General features: G+C 52.6%; 2 protein-coding genes across 4 annotated transcripts in view; one reads left to right on the top strand and one right to left on the bottom strand.

Moving 5' to 3' along the window:
* Window positions 1-9,977, top strand: part of Pole (DNA polymerase epsilon, catalytic subunit) — a 52,533-nt gene extending 42,556 nt beyond the window's left edge. For 2 of the 3 annotated variants that reach the window (XM_010604245.3, XM_010604243.3), the window contains 11 exons: window positions 171-372; window positions 1,387-1,560; window positions 2,583-2,708; window positions 3,205-3,337; window positions 3,997-4,186; window positions 4,943-5,074; window positions 5,212-5,405; window positions 7,844-8,044; window positions 8,349-8,474; window positions 9,012-9,101; window positions 9,180-9,977. In XM_010604245.3, coding sequence (XP_010602547.1) covers window positions 171-372; window positions 1,387-1,560; window positions 2,583-2,708; window positions 3,205-3,337; window positions 3,997-4,186; window positions 4,943-5,074; window positions 5,212-5,405; window positions 7,844-8,044; window positions 8,349-8,474; window positions 9,012-9,101; window positions 9,180-9,293 — 1,682 coding nt within the window. In that variant the 3' untranslated portion in view covers window positions 9,294-9,977. The remainder of the gene's footprint in view (window positions 1-170; window positions 373-1,386; window positions 1,561-2,582; window positions 2,709-3,204; window positions 3,338-3,996; window positions 4,187-4,942; window positions 5,075-5,211; window positions 5,406-7,843; window positions 8,045-8,348; window positions 8,475-9,011; window positions 9,102-9,179) is intronic. The other variant, XM_010604244.3, reaches the window with a different exon arrangement.
* Window positions 9,978-10,976: 999 nt separating this feature from the next.
* Window positions 10,977-13,727, bottom strand: P2rx2 (purinergic receptor P2X 2). Its single transcript, XM_033762492.1, has 11 exons — window positions 13,428-13,727; window positions 13,041-13,176; window positions 12,889-12,960; window positions 12,741-12,816; window positions 12,575-12,671; window positions 12,395-12,475; window positions 12,173-12,311; window positions 11,937-12,067; window positions 11,754-11,844; window positions 11,608-11,673; window positions 10,977-11,533 (listed from the first exon to the last, which is right to left on the bottom strand). The coding sequence occupies exons 1-11, from the start codon at window positions 13,589-13,591 to the stop codon at window positions 11,198-11,200; spliced, it is 1,389 nt and encodes a 462-aa protein (XP_033618383.1). The 5' UTR covers window positions 13,592-13,727; the 3' UTR covers window positions 10,977-11,197.
* Between the last annotated feature and the right edge of the window lie 3,304 nt (window positions 13,728-17,031).

Here is a 17,031-nt window from a genome sequence, read left to right as displayed (position 1 = left end):
CCAGCTGCTGAGTGCCCAGTGGGTTTGAGGTCAGATACTGATCAGAGCACACACCTGCCTGATCTCACTGGGTAGCACTGATTGTCCTGGTGGTGGTCAGGCTGAGACTGGGCACCGGGAGGTGGCCCTGGAGCTGGCCAGGGCTGTGGACAAGCAGAGTCTTCCTGCAGTATGCGTGGAGCTGGACCTTCAGAACCTGGCAGTCAACACCATCCTCCAGTCCCACCACATCAACGACATGGAGGGTGCCAGCAGCATGGGCATCAGCTTCGATGTGATCCAGCAGGCCTCCCTGGAAGACATGGTCACCGGCAACCAGGCCAGCACTCTGGCCAGCTACAACGAGGCAGCCCTCTGCTCCAGCACCTTTAGGTACAGCCTCTGTGCCCATGCTGCTCCAGGCTGGAACTTTGGAAAGCTGAGGCTTGAGGCAATGCCCCCGGTCAGCATGGTGCTAGTTTCCTGCTATAGTCAGTGTCCCCATGACCCTGTGCCATGTCCTGCCTGGTTACTGGCCACCTGTCTAGGTACTACCTTCTGACCTTCCTGTGGCCAGAGGCCATTACCTTCCAGTGAGACAGACAGCTATAGGAGTCCTCAATCCTCCACTGAGCAAACATGAGTTGTGGAGCCTTGTGGCCTGGCAGGGGTTGCTCCTGGTGATGTCATGCAAGGCACCCTGAAGAGCACTTCCTATATACTGGGGCTCACACAGTGACTCAGTCCTCATACCAACCTGTGATATGATATAGTCATGTCCTGTCTTAAAGGAAGAAACAGGTCAGAGGAGCCCAGGTCATGGAGTTTCATGGTACAACTCAGAGCAAGTGTTAGTATTCTAGCTAACTAGGGTTCCAGAATGAGTGCCTAGGCCTTGCCCTGTTTCTGCCCCAAGAGAGGAGGAAAGGTGTCTTTTGGAATGGGAATGACAGGCAGGTAGAGGTGGGAGCTGGAGCAGAGTCCTGAGATGAAATATGGTAGTGACCTGATGCAGAGACCATGCTAGAGAAAGTGGGTGTGTGATGAGGAAGCTGCACTGTGCAGCCTCAGTAGGTTCCTGTTGCAGGGTTGCAACCCCTGTGAAATTATTCCACCCCTCAGGTGAAGGTGTGCTTTGAGCCCTCTGGAGGGCTGAGGGCTGGATGTATTGTCAGTGCCTCACTAGCAGGCACCTGGGGTCCTGCCTGGCCATGTCCAGTGTATGTTGCCTGAGCCTCACCTTTGTACTCTCCCAGACATCCCAGCCCCAAGCCTGGGAAGTCCAAACCCAGCAGGTGACAGCAGGAAGCAAGTGCAGGTTCCTATTTGTGGGTCCTGGGCACAAGGGTGGACAGATGGTGTGGCTTAATGTGGACATGGAGGTTGAGTCCCACTGTGCCTCTGCAGGATCCTGAAGAGCATGGTCGTGGGCTGGGTGAAGGAGATCATGCAGTACCACAATGTCTACGCAGACAACCAGGTGATGCACTTCTACCGGTGGCTCCGGTCACCCTGCTCTCTGCTATACGACCCTGCCCTGCATCGCATGCTGCACAACATGATGAAAAAGCTCTTTCTTCAGTGAGTGCCTGCCTGGGCTGGGCTGGGCTGGAGCTAGGTTTGGGGAGTGGTCCATGAACGTTTAGGCTATGTCTCACCTTGTGCTTTCAGAAACAATGAAGTAGTGAGTGGCTTTGTGCCAGGCCATGCAATGGTATCTCTAGAAGTAGCACCTTTGCAGGTCTGATAGCCACAACTCCTGGATCAGTGCTGATTTGGTTAGCATGGCCAAAGCCCCCACAGAGGCTGTGACAGGAGCACTTCTCTCCTGTTTCACCCCATGATGGTGAGGTATGAGTGCCAACCTCCTGGGAGACATTACTGTCCAGCACCATCTTCCTTAATAGTCCTTATGAATAAAATCAAACTTTCTCTTCATGTTCTTTGCCCAGTTTTCTGTAGTTTTTCTGGTTTTTCTTTTATTTAAAAAAGTCACATAAACCCCTACCCAGGAGGCTGATAGAGGAGGACAGGGAGTTCAAGGTCAGCCTGCAAAACTTAGTGACCCTACCTTTAAAAAAAAAAAAGAATGAGTTCTATGTAAAAAGAAGCCATTTTTCTGTGACAAAAGCTTGCATCTTTTTTCCCCTCAATTTGTGATTATCTTCTGTTATCTTCTGTTGTTGTATGTAGTCTTGTAGTTTTGTTTTGTTACGTTGAGACAGGGCCTCCCTATATAGTCCAGGCTGGCCTTGAACTCACTTTTAACCCAGGCTGGCCTCAAACTCACGGTGATCCTCCTTCCTTAAGGGCTGGGATTGTAGGTGTTGTGTGGTGTTTTGTTGCCATGCAGAAGTCCCTGCTGTGCTGAACATGATGGAAGTCTTATAGTCCCTGCTACTCAGAGGACAGGCGGAAGGAGGTTCATGGCCAGCCTGGCAAAACAGTGAGACCCTATCTTGAAGAGGAAGGAAAGAAAGCTCTGTTCTGCATGTGGCTCCTGTTCTGAGTGTAGTCAGGAGGCTTGTTTCTGCGGGCACTGGAGCCCTCTGCGGGCACTGGAACCCTGATACCCCCTGCATTGATTGTGAACTTTGTCATAGGCTCATCGCTGAGTTCAAACGTCTGGGCTCGTCAGTCATCTATGCCAATTTCAACCGCATCATCCTTTGTACGAAGAAGCGTAGAATAGAGGATGCCATTGCCTATGTGGAGTACATCACTAACAGGTGGGGTAGGTGGGAAATCCTGGCATAGAGGGGCCTGAGAGGGGATGGTCCTTGGGGCAGAGCACTCGCCAAGGGCCAAACCACACAGCGTGAGGAGGGTGGCTCCTGCTGTCTGGCATGCACATTTATGGGCCTCCCCCTAGTCTTCTCTTTTCTCCCCTTGGGTTCAGAGCATGGGGTCAACCTCAGGGGCTACCTTGCCAGGAACGGGGACGGGGTGATAAGGATGAAGACAGTAGGAAGCCACATGGTCAGTCCCCTGCCACCTCCCCATATGGACTGCCCAGGTCTTTCTGTGGCCATCAGCTCACGTTGCAGCTAGTCCCTGAGCAGTGTCCTCACCGTCTTGTGTGTCACTTCCCCTGAGAAATTTAGGGGATAGTCTGCACACATTTCAAGTTCACTGGAAGTCAAGAGAAGACTGAGTATCTGGCTACTGAGAAGAAAGGGGAGCCATCAGTTTCATGGAAACAGTTTCTATTTGGTTTCTCTGCAGCATCCATTCCAAAGAGATCTTCCATTCCCTCACCATTACCTTCTCTCGATGCTGGGAGTTCCTTCTCTGGATGGATCCATCTAACTATGGTGGAATTAAAGGGAAAGTTCCATCCAGTGTTCACTGTGGCCAGGTGAGAGGTGGCAGAGATGTGGGGGTAGGGGTTGCCTGCATTTGCTCACTACGCGCTTGGGGCTTATGAGGAAATGTGGGTAACACAGGTAAATGCAGAGTTAACATCAGCTGGGGCCAAGGCACATGGGAAGCCCTTTGGGAAGGAGGCTGGTGCTGAGACCAAGTCTGCTCTGGATGCTGTGGTTCCATGGAGACTTTGACAGTAGGAGCAGCTCTGGTTGGGGTTGAGGGTTAGTCAAACATGGAACTCAAAAGAAAGATGGTGCTGTTCTCAACAGGATGCAAGAGGTAAGGGCTAGTGTAGAAGTGAGTTCAACATTTCCAGAAGACCAGGCCATGCTGAAGGGATAACCATGGTAAAGCTGGGTTTATATGCTGACTGAGCACCTGCTTGGGCAGTCCTGCCTCAGCCTCCCAAGTGCTGAGACTACAAGGCCCGTGCCACCACACCTGGCTGAGGAAGAGATTCTTAAACTCAGAAGGAAGAGCTGGTCATCATGAAGCTCTGGCTGATCCTTCCTCTTAGGAACTGGGAGTTGAATAATCTCAGAGCCCTAATTCTTGGAGCATCCACTGGCAGGACCAACCGGGGCTTAGGACTGAGACCCAGACTCCAGGGATCTCTTCTGGTGACACACAGGGCTGGTCTATTAATAGCAGGATTCCCAGAAAGAGGGAGCAGAGGATGAACAGGAAGATGAGGAAGACCAGGAGGAGGAAGTGGAGGAGGAGGAGCAGGAAGTGGAGGGATCCGATGTGGAGGACTTACTGGAAAACAACTGGAACATCTTGCAGTTTTTGCCACAGGCAGCCTCCTGCCAAAGCTACTTCCTCATGATTGTGTCAGGTGAGCCCAGAGCATTGTGGCTAGCTCAGAGCTGGTGAAAGTAGCCCTGGCTCCATGTCTCTGCTCCTGCCCCAGGCAGTGGAAAAGGTGTCTCCATCCACCTCTTCTCCAGGAACCAGGAGCAGCTGCCCTAGGGTGTTACCAAGGGGTTTTCCTGATTTGGTTCTCCAGCTATGTTTGGCATAGTGTGCTCAAGCTTACATATGTATGTGTGCACATGCTGGGTGACAGAAGCTGGAACCCTGCACCAGCTCCAGCAACCTGGCCTCTGCGGCCCAACTTTTCACACCCAGCTGTATCTGAGAGTTTAGTGTTTGCAAACCAGGTTTTCACAGTTGAACACAAATAAAGTAATAAGGTAAATAGCCTTTGTGATTCAGGGCCACTTATTGGAGCACAATATTGGTAAGCAGTCAGACACACACATTTACACACATACATCTGCAGAAATGGTGGCACTAGGATTATGTTTTTGTCTACTCCTTATGTCTTGAACTTTCCAAGTTGTCAATGGCAATGTCCTGGGTGTGTGGGCTCAGAAGATCATAGAGAAGTTTGCTGGTAGGGAAATCCAGCCACTTTCCTGTCCTCTCACTACTCTGCAAATCCCCTTATGTCCTTCTCTGATTTTCCACTCTTCCGAGGACATCAGATACGGTCATCACTAACAGCTCATCTCAGCAAAGTCTATTGGGTGGTCTGACCAGCCTTGGGGCCCCTCCCCTCAGATTGTGGAGTGCTTGCCTGTCTCTGCAGCATACATTGTGGCTGTATACCACAGCATGAAGGACGAACTAAAGCGCAGTGCCCCGGGAAGCACACCTGTGAAGAGGAGGGGGCCCAGTCAATTCTCCCAGGAGGCCAAGGGGTTGGCTGGAGCCCTTCCCGGTGAGCATTCCCATGTTACAAGAGGCCAGCACTGTACATTGTGACCTGATCCTGCTACACGCCTCCTTGTGTGGGCCAGGGGGAGGGCCTGGTGCCAGGCAAACTGACTCCTTCCCTGCATCTTTATCTCTTCCCAGGAGTGATCACCTTCTCCCAAGATTACGTGGCAAATGAGCTCACTCAGAGCTTCTTCACCATCACGCAGAAGATTCAGAAGAAAGTCACAGGCTCCCGACACTCCACTGAGCCCTCTGAGATGTTTCCTCTGTTGCCTGGCTCACACTTGCTGCTCAGTAACCCTGCTCTGGAGTTCATCAAATACGTGTGCAAGGTGAGGGCCAGGCAGGAGTCCCATGGTCATGCCACCAGGCTTGCTGTGGCACTTGGACTTGGGTAACCCAAGCAGGAAAGGCCCTGCCTGATGGAGCCTGAACTGGGACAGATGGGCCAGTCCTGAGGTGCGGTGCTGAGAGGGATGTGGGCTGGGCCCAGGTACAGATGCAGCGGCCCCAGGATGGGAGGTTGCTGTGCTGGTGAATATCTCAGCCTGGCGGGGCGGCTCAGGCAGTGGGAAGGAGGAACTTGTGGCTCACATGCCACCAGCAGCCAAATGAGTCACAACTGAGCTCAGAGATCAAATGAGGTGACATGAGAATTTGCTTTCCGAGTAAGGTGGCCCGAGGCCAGTAGGGTGGTATTACCAAGTAGAGACCAGGTGGCGCCATCCCTCACAAAGCACTTGTTATCCAGTGCCACTACCTGAGTGTCCTAGCAGACTGCATCAGCCCTGGCAGCCAAGTGCTGAAGATCAAGTGACTGCTCAAGGCTCTTTAGAGGAATTCAAACCCTAAAATGCTTTGTTTTTATTGAGGCATAATTGACATATGGTCATGTGCATCTGTGAGGCTCACTAGGCACAGACCACCTCCCCTCCACCAGCGTCGAGGCAGCATCCCAGCCGCTTAGCACTGGGTATGCCCTCTGCCCCTGAGCTGCTTCATTTCAGGTTTCTGATTGGAGTGCAGTGGAGAGCAGCTGTGGATATGTCCCTGGGCACTACCTGGTAGGCCCTGGGCTGTTCCCTGTCCTTGCCAGAGTACCACATAGGTAAAATCCTGTTGTTCAGCCCCCAGGTCTGGCTTCACACACATTGCAATGTACATGTGGGATTTATCCAGTTAATGTTCACATCTCCTCCCCATTGCTGAATGTCTGTGGTGTGGACAGTCAGCCTGCAGTCTGCTTTACATTCAGTAGTGCATGGGCATCTGACTTGTTTCACTTTTTGGTGATTAATAACAAAGCTACTGTGAACAGTCTTCTTTGGGTTTTCATGTGGACCTACGTTTATCTTGGGTTAAAACCCAGGAGGGGAATTGCTGGACCAGCAGAAAGTGCTGGACTCTGAAAGAACCTGTAAAACAGCTACAAGCAGTGGCCAGAGCTCCTATTGCACAGCTGTGCCAGAACTTTGTGCTGTTTGCTTTTTAAATTTTTGCTATTCAGATGTGTATGTGGTAGAATCTCGTTATGGTTTTGTTTTGCATTTACTTAATGACTAATGATGCTGAGCACTTTTCATGGGCTTGTTTGCTGTCCAATTCTTTGGTGGCATATTTAAATCTTTTGCCCATTATTAAAATTGGGCATGTTCTTTCTCTCCCTCTCCCTCCCCCACTCCTCCCTTCCTACCTTTCTCTCTCTTCCTCCCTCCTTTCTTCCCTCCCTTCCTTCCTATCTTCCTACCTTTCTTCCCCCACACCTCTGAAAGGGGAATCAAAACCAGGGCTTTGCACATGCCAGGCAAGTGCTCCACTACCAGTTGTAGTTGAGAATTGTTTATATCCTGGACACAAGTCCTTTATCAGATATTGTAAACTGCTTTGATGTTATATGTAAGGAATTTTTTTAAGAACACGGATTTTCCATATTTTCTTCTGCAAGTCTTATATTTGGTTCTACATTTTTAAAATATTTTTATTTTTGTTAGTCCGTGTTTGCAGTACATAAGGATTACATTCATCATGGGGAGTTGGTTTTTATGTCCTGTTTCTGTCTTCTCCCTCCCTCCTGCATCTTTTGGTGGAGCCACGTTCAACCTGTGGTCCATTTTGAGTTCATTTTTGTACAATGTGCATGTTCTTATTTTTGCATGAGGGTGTTGACTGCCAGAACTATTGGTTGAGAAGATTACCCTTTTTCTGTTAAGTGATCTCTGGACCTTTTCAAAACTTAATTGGCTATATCCATGTAGGTCAGTTTCTGGATCATGTGTTCTTTTTAGTATATTGGTAGGTTCCATGTGCTGGTATTTGTTGAGGGTTTTTGCATCTGTGCTCATGGTGGTTATTGGTCTGTGGCTTCCTTGTGCCTTTGGTTTTATATCAGGATGATGCTGGCCTCAGGCAAGTTGGGTGCCTTCCCTCTTCACTATTTGAAGGTATTTGGGTTTGTTTTTTTTTTGTTTGTTTGTTTTTTTGTACTGGGGATTGAACTCGGGTCCTTGCACTTGTAAGGCAGGCCACCAAACCGCTGAGCTAAATCCCCGGCCCCTTTGAAGGTATTTTGTAGAGTCAGTGTTGTTGTTTCCCTCAGTGCTCGCTAAATTCACCAGTGAGGATTCTTACAGTGAAGAAATAGCTGCCAAAGAGAAGAGCTGTCCCCTGACGCTCCTGAAGAGGCTGAGGGGGATGAGATGATGCAGGATCCCATGCAGATGGAGGTAGGGAAGACTTGGAGCTTCTTCCTGATGGGCTATGGTCCCCTCAGGTTCTTTCTCTGGATACAAACATCACAAACCAGGTGAATAAACTGAACCGAGACCTGCTTCGCCTGGTGGATGTGGGCGAGTTCTCTGAGGAAGCCCAATTCAGAGACCCCTGCCGCTCCTACGTGCTCCCAGAGGTGATCTGCCAAAATTGTAACTTCTGCCGTGACCTGAACCTGTGCAAAGACTCCTCCTTCTCCCAGGTATGTTCAGAGCCAGAAGTGGCCCTTTTGGTGTGTTGGACACCCAGGCAGCCAGGACAGCCTTCACAGCCTGCAGCTCCTGCCGCTCCTGCTCTCCTGTGGATTAGGAGCAGCCTTTTCTGAGCCCTGCTAGGCTGTTGGCCTAGATGTCGTCCTGTGGAGGTCGGCCAGGGGCAGCTGGCTATGTGGATTGTGGTACCTGCTCCGGCAACCCTCTGGGCCTAGTACTGATGGGGAAGCTGCCAGCCATGCTGCTGCCTAAGTCTTCTGTGGCCACCACCTACCCCTCTCCCTGCTCTCCTAGGATGGGGCTGTCCTGCCACAATGGATCTGCTCCAACTGTCAGGCTGCCTATGACTCAGCTGCCATTGAGGCCGCCCTGGTAGAAGCCCTTCAGAGGAAGCTGATGGCCTTCACACTGCAGGACCTGGTGAGGCCCTACTATTGGCAGGGATTGCTGGATAGGCAATGGACACTCTGGGGAAGTGGAGTATATGTGGGTCCCATGTCACCTCCAAGGAGGACAGCCCCCATTGACGTGTTGTCAGTGCCCTTGGTACTAGCCACAGGGCATTGCTGGCTGCTGGCATTTGTGTCACACTGGAGAATGAGACAGTCAATACATTAATCAGTGTGCATGAGCAGTGCAAGAGAGCAGCAGTAGAAGGGAAGCTTGGTGGAGTTCCCTGACCACAGCAGGTGTCATGGAAGACATCTGAGCACAGGCCTGAGCAACCTGCCTGTGCAGGGTCACGGGTGAACACAGCCAGTGGGGCCCAGAGGAAACCCTGGTATATGGGCTCTGGGGGATGGGCCCCCGAGCAAGGCAGACGGTGTTGGGAGGCTGGGAGGTTTGGGTGAAGTCTCAAGTTGTACCCATAACTGAGGCCTGACATGGTGCTGCATGCCAACCAAGTCTGCCCAGGGTGGGGTGGGGCACTGTACCCATGGCCTCCCTCCATTGCAGGTCTGCCAGAAGTGTGGTGGCGTGAAAGAGACCCACATGCCTGTGTACTGCAGCTGTGCAGGGGACTTTGCCCTCACCATCCACACCCAGGTGGGCTGCACTCCCGGCCTGTTAATTCCTCCCCTTCTCTGGGTAGCACTGATGTTCTGCATCTCTCTTTTCGTCCAGGCCTTCATGGAGCAGATTGGGATCTTCCAGAACATTGCCCAGCACTATGGCATGTCATACCTCACAGAGACCCTGAGGTGGCTGCTGCAGAAGGACCCTCAGGTGGGCTCTTAGTGAGCGCAGGGGTGCCACATCTCCCAGCTGTCCAGACTCCCAAGGACATGTGGCCATGGAGGGCCCTGAACAGGCAGCAGCTGGAAGTGGCCTGGCCCTCCTTGGTGGTGATCTGAGCAGGTCCTCTATTGAGAAGGCCTCAGGGTCCTGAGGATCATTTTCCACAGAATAAACATGTTTTGAGGTCTCCTGCACTGACTCGGTGGGGTGGGAAAGCTCCCTGAGACACACACCTAAGCCACCTCTTCCTCTAGCTCTGAGGCTGCTTACTGCCTCCCAGGGCAGGGCTTGGGGGTGGTAGAGATTAGGCACCAGGCAGAGGTACACACAGAATGAGGACAGTTCCCATGCTCTGTGTGGGGCTGGAGATTCCAGTGTTCTGTAAAGAGGAGGTCCCCCCGGCAGCCTGGTGGGAGCAGCCTGGACTGGTTTCTGGGGAATCCAGACCTTATCCTGTAGGATGGGGGTGCTTACTCCTTGTATACTTTCTGTTCAGAACAAGAGGAGTGGGTGTCTGCATCACCCCGTCTCCTAGCACTGCAGAGGGCCCTGCTTCTTTTCTACTCACTGAGATGATGGCAGTGGCAGCTGACCCCAGGTTATCCACGTTCCTCTTTCATGTCGAGGCCTAGGCTAGTGTAGCAAGGCAGGGCCTCCTAGGAGAGCAGAGACCCCACAGGCTCCCAGGAGGCTCAGGTCGCTTTGTCCTTGCTATCTGATATCACTCACTATACTTTTTCACTTAAATCTTATACTTTTACCTTTCTTTAGATTGCTGCTGTGTGTTTGTGTTAGTTCAGAAGGCAAGTAGCTTGGTATCTTGCATTAGCCCATCAGTCTCCATCCATTGGTGTAGGGAGAAACTTGACACTGCTTGGACCTGCTGGCCTGGACTGCAGGCCAGGTCTGAGCTGCGCTGAGACCTCCAGAGTATAGATCTAATCAAATTAGGGCCAGTGAGTGAGAGGAAGGAGGTTGGGGGTAACTGGACTTACTGGAAGCAGAGCTGGAGATGGGTGAGGGGTGTGATTGGGCCAAGAACATTTGTGTCCCTCAGCAGAGCCACCCTGCAGCAGGACAGGGCTGTCCCAGAGCTCAGTGAGAAACCTGAACTGCCAGCCAGGCTCTTGAGCTGCAGCCAGGGCCTCAAGTGGAAAGGCTCATTTCTCCAGACATCTTACAAACCAAGCCAAGAATGTCACAGGTGTCTGGAGGCCTATATGGAACCTGACCAAGGAAGAGAGGGTCTTTGTGAGTGTTGGGAGTTGGTGTCCCTCTGAAGCACCTGCAGACATCACTGGGACTTGGAACTTGTACCAGGGACTTTCCAGACTTGGCTTGGGGCAGACAGACCAGGTCTCTTCCCGGCTCCTGGGTCTTGGAACTAGGTGGCACCCTGAGACCTGGTTCAGGTAGAGAGGGTGCTGTCTGGCCCTACATTCAGCACCGCCTTGTGAACACCTGGTACTGTGTGCTTGCACATGTACACACACAACATGACTGGAGGTGCCCTGTGCTCTACCCTTGGCTGGCAAGGAAGGTCACTCAATCTAGGGACAATGCAGCCAGCAGCACCATGATTAGGGATGGCTGTCCTATATGGATCACTCAGGCCCACTGGTTTCCCACAAGAATGAGGCCAGGGGCTTTCAGGCTCAGTTTTATTGGGTTCAGCATGCTGTGGCTTCCAAGGGAAGGGTTTGGGCAGAATTAAAGGACTATTGAGGTGGGGGTGGGGGAAAGCCCCTCAGCTCTGATGTAGTATCACCCAGGGTGTATCAGAGGACAGTGGTGGGCAGGGAGGACTTGAGTCGGCAGAAATGTGTCTGCCCTTCAGACCTCGGCTAGGGGAAGGGGTCCCTCTGTTTGGGGCCCAGGTCTGCAGCACAGTGAGGACTGGAAGCTCAGAGTTGGGCCAAGCCTTTGGGGTCTGTGGGTATGGAGTCCTGATGGGGAGACCCAGAGGTGGGGAGCCCTTGTCCTATATGTTGATCAGGGGTGTTCACCATCTGATCAGACATGGCAGAGATGGGCGGGGGCCTAACAACCTCGCCTGGCTCTGCCCTTTGTGGGCCCTGCTGGCCAGGTGGGGGAGTGGCCTGGCCTAAGACAAGGGCAAGTGTCACCGGCCATCTGCTTGAAGACTGCTGTGGTGTACACACCTTGTCGAATTTCTTATGGCTGTAGACCTTGTTTTTGTTCATGAATGTTAGCAAGATCCAGTCACACAGGAAGGAGCCCTGAGGCCAGTAGAGATCAATGGGTAAGGGGCCTGCAACCCCAGCCCTGCCCAGTCCCTAAATGGGTTCCTTACCACCCCAATGGAGGTCAAAGCAGTGGCCAGGTTGATGATGGTGGGTATCAGGCTGAACTTTCCTGCCTGGGGAGGAAGGGGCTTGTTCTGAGACCAGCTGCCTGTGGCAGCAGTGTCTTGGGGAGGTAGGACCTGCATAGCATTACCTGACCGTGCACGATGACATCAATGCGAATCCCATAGGCCTTGATAAGTGTGCGGGTGATGGTGCTGTTCATATTGAAGTACTTGGCAAACCTGGGGTGGAGCAAGCTTTTGCCCAAGCTGTGCAACAGGAAGCACCACCATTAGCCCATCCCTTCCCTCTCCAGGGCACCCTGGGATAGTACCTGAAGTTGTAGCCCGAGGAGGCAGGGACATGCTTGGGGTCCAGCCTCCGGAAGGAGTACTTGGGGTTGCACTGGGATGCAGGCAGGTCCAAGTCACAGTCCCAGTTGATGACAACCCCAATGACACCGCCCTGCAGGGAGGAGGGGTCAGGCCAGGAGCACAAGCTAGGAAGAGGTGATGCCCTGTGGCAACAGGGCTGCCAAGGTGCCAGGGCTGTGGCAGAGCCCTAACTTACCCTGTGTGCCAGTTCTGTGAAGTTCTCCCCCGCCTGCTCCACTATGAAGCCCAGCCGGAAGATGGGGCAGTAGGGGTCGGAACCCTGGTCGAAGGTGCAGTGTCTCAGGTAGTCGTCCTCCCGGTGTGCAATGTTGCCCCTAAGGGTGGCAGAGGCCTGGAACCCCTACAGCCTCCCTGCAGGGTGCCCACACCAATATTCCTAGGCCCTGCTGGCTCTTACTTTGAGAACTGGAACTTGGGGTAGTGAATGCTGTTCTTGATGAGGATGGTGAAGTTTGGGGCCATTTTACCTAGGAAGTGGCTGGGGATACAGACAGGACTGAGTTCCCCTCCCTGGTGCCCCAGCAGGCCCCCTCCCTGCAGGGTCCCACACCTGCCCCTCTGGCCAAGAGGTGCACACCTGACTGAGGCCCCGTCCTCCACTGGGCACCAGCCGGACACCTCGCAGGTCTTGGCGGCCCCATGGTAGTAGGGCACACAGCGCCCCGTCCGCAGCCCTGCAGGCCAGACACTGGCTCAGCCCAGCCCAGCTGTGACCCGACCCACCACCCACAGTATCCACTGACCATTGCCCAGCATGTCCAGCTCCCCAGCCGTGCAGTTGGCATCTGAGCGGCAGGTTACATTGGGTACCCTTATGCTCTAGGGTGGAGACGGAGTCAGAGACCCACCCTACAAGTGGCCAAGCTCCCCAGCACCCCCAACTGCCCTCACCTCTGGGCAGGCACCTAGGGTCTGGAAGGGGGTGACCTCAATCCTGGTGATGATGCTGAACACGCTGCCCCCCTGTACAGAGAGGGACTATGAGCCAGGCAGTTCTCAGCCTGGGACCTGGGGCAGGGCGTGGGGCCTAGGGCACGACTCACCTCAGGGGGCTTCACATACTCCTCCACGTCCCACACTTTGTGCTCAGACTCTGTGATCCCCTTAACCTTGGTGATGACGGAACTCTCAGGGCCTGTCTCGCTGTCCTGGTAGCTCTTCTGCACGATGAACACGTACCTGCAGGGTGGGGCCCAGCTCCGGACACAACCACTACCCCAACCTCCTGTATGGTGCTGTCCCTGGAGCTCTCTCCCCAGCCTAGTATTCCTTCCTCAGCCCAGCTCCTCCTTCCCCAGTCCAGCGCTGATTTCCTCTGCTGAGTTTGCCCCTTCCCCCTGCCCAGCTGGCTCAGTCCCTAGCCTGGCGCCTGGGCTCCCCTATCGCCAGCCCTCGCCCATCCCCAGACCCCCGCCCAGTCTGCTGCGCACCACACAAAGTAGAGCAGGATGAGCAATTGCACCGCACGGTACACGACCCCCAGGCGCCGGTTGCGCACCACGATCACTTTTGGCGTCTCGTAGTCCCAGAATGCAGACCAGCAACCCCGGGCCAGGCGCCAAGCTGTGGGGGCCTTAGGGTAGGTAGGAGCCATGGTGCTCGGAGCCCCTCTCCAGCTGTGGCGCCGCAGGTATCGGAGGCGAGAGGACTGGAGCTTGGCAGGGGACTGCGAGGGAAGGAGGGAGGAGCGGTGTGGGGTGGGGCTGGGACCTGGCTTGCTTGAGGCCGCCCCACACTGCGAAGTCCCGGGCTTTGCTCTTTATGTACTTTCCGCCCTGCCCCCAACTGGGAATAGAACCCAGGGTCTTAGCAGTGAGCTACATCCTCAGCCCTTCTTAACTCTAGTTTTGAACAGGTTCTCACCAAGTTGCTAAATTGTCTAGGTTGCATTTAAATTGAAGATCCTCCTGCCTCCATCTCTTAAGAGTGCTGAGATTACAGATGTGTGCACCATACCTAACTCCAATCCTTTTTCCCCCCTCTACAAAGTAAATTTGGTTTTTTTTGTTGTTGTTATTTTTGTTTTTTGTAGCTTTAATATCCCAACACCACCTGCATCCTGAAATCCAAAACATAATATTTCACAACATAATCTTACACTTACGGAGAGGAAATCTACATAATGATCATCTTGTCATCAAATGAAGTCCAAGCTGTCCCCCCAAAAAGAGATGGTGACCTCAAATCACCCCACCCAGGGAGTAGACTGTAGGTTCAGGAACTTATGTCACAGGAAAATAATTTCAGGCTGCATCTGTGGGAAGCACAGCAAACTTATTTAGGCAGAAAGGACACACTCAGGAGGTGCCATTCAAGGCACGGTGTGCAAGAGGCTATCGCCATGGGGCAAAAGAATAAAGAAGCAAAGGGAGTGAAGTCAGAGAGAGGACTTCGAGTCTGGCAGGAGGCTGAGGTTTCTCTTAAGGATTTGAGGATGTGGAAAGGGTGAGGGGTGATCTGACAACCCTAAGCATCAGGGAAGCTGTCTTTAGATTGACTGCCTCTGCCCCTCTCTGGGCAGCCTGTGCGATGTTGATAGAGCACATTCCACGAGCCCATCTGACAGATCCACAATGGTGGTGCTCATGGGAGGCTCACAATAAGGACCCCTGGGTGTATCAGCTCTGAGAAGAGGTCACAGGCTCGGGGCAGAAACCTGTTTTTCATGTCCAAGGTGTAGATGTTACTTTTACATGTAGCTTGGCCTCTGCAAAATGTCATGCTTGCTTGGAATGTACATTAGGCCCACAAAGCCTAATGGGGCAAGAGTTTTCGCCTTCAGTCTCTAGAGATCAACTTGCTTTCTGCCTCCATGGAAGAGAGTGTGGGTGCTCACAAGGTGAGGTGTACCACAGCCTGGGCTGAGGTTTCTGTGTGGTCAGAGTGTCTCCAGGTTAGATGACCTAGCATCTTTAGTGCCCTTTAGTAGCCTAGCAGCCCATTTGCCTTTGGCATTTAGGGATGTGCTGCCCACTTAATGTAGTGGTGGTCTTGGGGTTAGAGTCTGTGGGATTTGTAATATGGAGATCTTCAATGCCCAGGTGAGAATTGTTGGCCCAACTGTCAGGCATATTGTATCTTTAAGACTCTTACAAATGTTTTATTGAGTTTTCTTGGAAAGGAAAAAGGGATTATAACCTTGGATAACTTTGTGTCCTGAATTTGCAGATTCCTTAAAAGTATGATTTCTTCAACACTGGGGATCAAACTCAGGACTTTGCATTTGCAAGGCAGGTGGCAGAAACACTGAGCTAAATCCACAGCCCTCTTTGTCTTTTTTCTACCTATCTTTATTTCTCCTGTCCTACCTCAATTTTAAAGTCAGTGGATTCATGACATTGTGTAATCACTTCCAAAACATTCTCACCACCCCAAAATAAAATCCATAAACCATTAGCCATTCCTTATTCCCCTTCTCACTGCCAATGACTGATCTGCTTTTGTCCCCACAGGTTTTTCTGTTTTGATATTTCATGTCTGGCTACACCTGGCTTTGTTCATTGAGCACACCCTGTCACTCTCTGAACTCTTGACAGCTGCCCTGTCCTGCCTGCTGAGTACCTGCTCCACTTAGGGTGCACCAAGTCACCCTAAGGAGGAGAGCCCTGGCACTTGGTTGACCAGAAATCAGCAACAGGTTAGGGACCCACACCACATGCTCTGGGAGAAACAGAGCAAAGGTGAGGGAGAAGAACCACAGCTCTTTAGCCGAGCTGGTAGTTAGCCCCACCCTTTGGCTAGATCATGGGCAGGGGCTCCTACAGTGGGGGACCTGTTTGGGGGAGGAGGTGGCTCTGAGGAGCTGGGATCCCATGTGCCTGGTTCAGGGGTGTTCAGCAATTGGGTGGTCTTACTTGGGTAGGGGGCAGAAGAGGAAAGCTGTGGTCACTAGATGAGGTCTTGGTGGCTTACAGCTGCCTGTGTGGACAGAGTCCTGTGGAGGCGGAATCCTGGCACATTCAGTCCCTTCTGCTAGGGTGGACAGAAGAATGCAGAGGCGAGAAGACCTAGCTCAATAACTTCACTGTGACCCCATCTGCAGAGGGGTTGGTGACCTTCCTGGAAGCGGTAAGTGAGCTAGACTCATCTCTAACCAAGGAACAGCTGGGACCCATGACAGCAGAGGGGCCACCGAGACAGAGCTGGACTCTAACAGGACAGGGTGGACCACTGAGTATCAAGCCAAATCAGGACCAAGAACGCTTCCCATTGATGGTAGCTCAGCTCCGTGAGTGACCTGAAGGCCTCTGATCTTCTCAGGTTGGAAACCTGAGAGGTCTCATGCTCAGCATGAGTGTCCCTGGGACCCTGGGCTGAGCCAAGCTGTATCCCTCTGGGGTGTACTTCAACAGTGATGCCTCCTTACGCTGATGTAGATGATGAGCCAGCTGCTGGTGCTCAATGCCCATGGAGGGGGTTGCATTGCAAAATAGCATCAGAGATTGGGAGATCTTTCCCTGGAACTTGTGATGTTCTTGGCAGGATTCCTTATCTTGCTTTTACTGAGCACATTGAGGGTCTCAATCCAGGAGACACAGAGGAAATGGGAGGTGAGGTGAAAGCAAACTTCCATGGAAAGAGAGCCCCATGGGGACAGGATGCTTCAAAGAAAGAGGGGCTATGCTAGCTTTGGCAGCACATGTACAAAGCTAGAGGGGCTGTGGCCTTCTTCATATATGGCACAGCTGAGCCATGGGGCACCATTTGCTTTTAGTTTTGTAAAATGTACTGAACAGAAAACCAGGCATTTTCACCACGGTAAGTGGGTAGTCACAGAGCATTGAGCACAGTCTGTGCCCTGCCAGTCCCTACCATCCTCCCACACAGCAGGATATCAGCCCCCTGAAATACAGTGTTCCCAGCCGGGTGCCACCACCTTTATCTAGGTCTGGAGCTGGGTCTGACCCTCCAGGACTCCACACAAATGGGTCCCACAGTGTTGTTCTTCCATAAAGCTCATTTCAGTGAGCAGAAGCCCTCGGGTTCACTCACTGCAGCTTGGGTCAGGGCGTCTTCCCTGCTGTGTGAGACCCC

The sequence above is a fragment of the Fukomys damarensis genome, unplaced genomic scaffold (genome assembly GCF_012274545.1).
Source record: "Fukomys damarensis isolate Sample0158 unplaced genomic scaffold, DMR_v1.0_HiC HiC_scaffold_12, whole genome shotgun sequence".
Classification (NCBI taxonomy): domain Eukaryota; kingdom Metazoa; phylum Chordata; class Mammalia; order Rodentia; family Bathyergidae; genus Fukomys; species Fukomys damarensis.
This window is presented reverse-complemented; position numbering and strand designations above follow the sequence as displayed.

Excerpts from the sequence above, each read along its gene's own strand:
- P2rx2 (XM_033762492.1), bottom strand. The coding sequence starts at position 13,591 with ATGGCTCCTACCTACCCTAAGGCCCCCACAGCTTGGCGCCTGGCCCGG. Across the intron at positions 12,672-12,740 it reads GCTGGACATGCTGGGCAATG|GGCTGCGGACGGGGCGCTGT; the intron begins GTCAGTGGATAC and ends TCTGGCCTGCAG. Across the intron at positions 12,312-12,394 it reads CCCAAGTTCCAGTTCTCAAA|GGGCAACATTGCACACCGGG; the intron begins GTAAGAGCCAGC and ends TGCCACCCTTAG.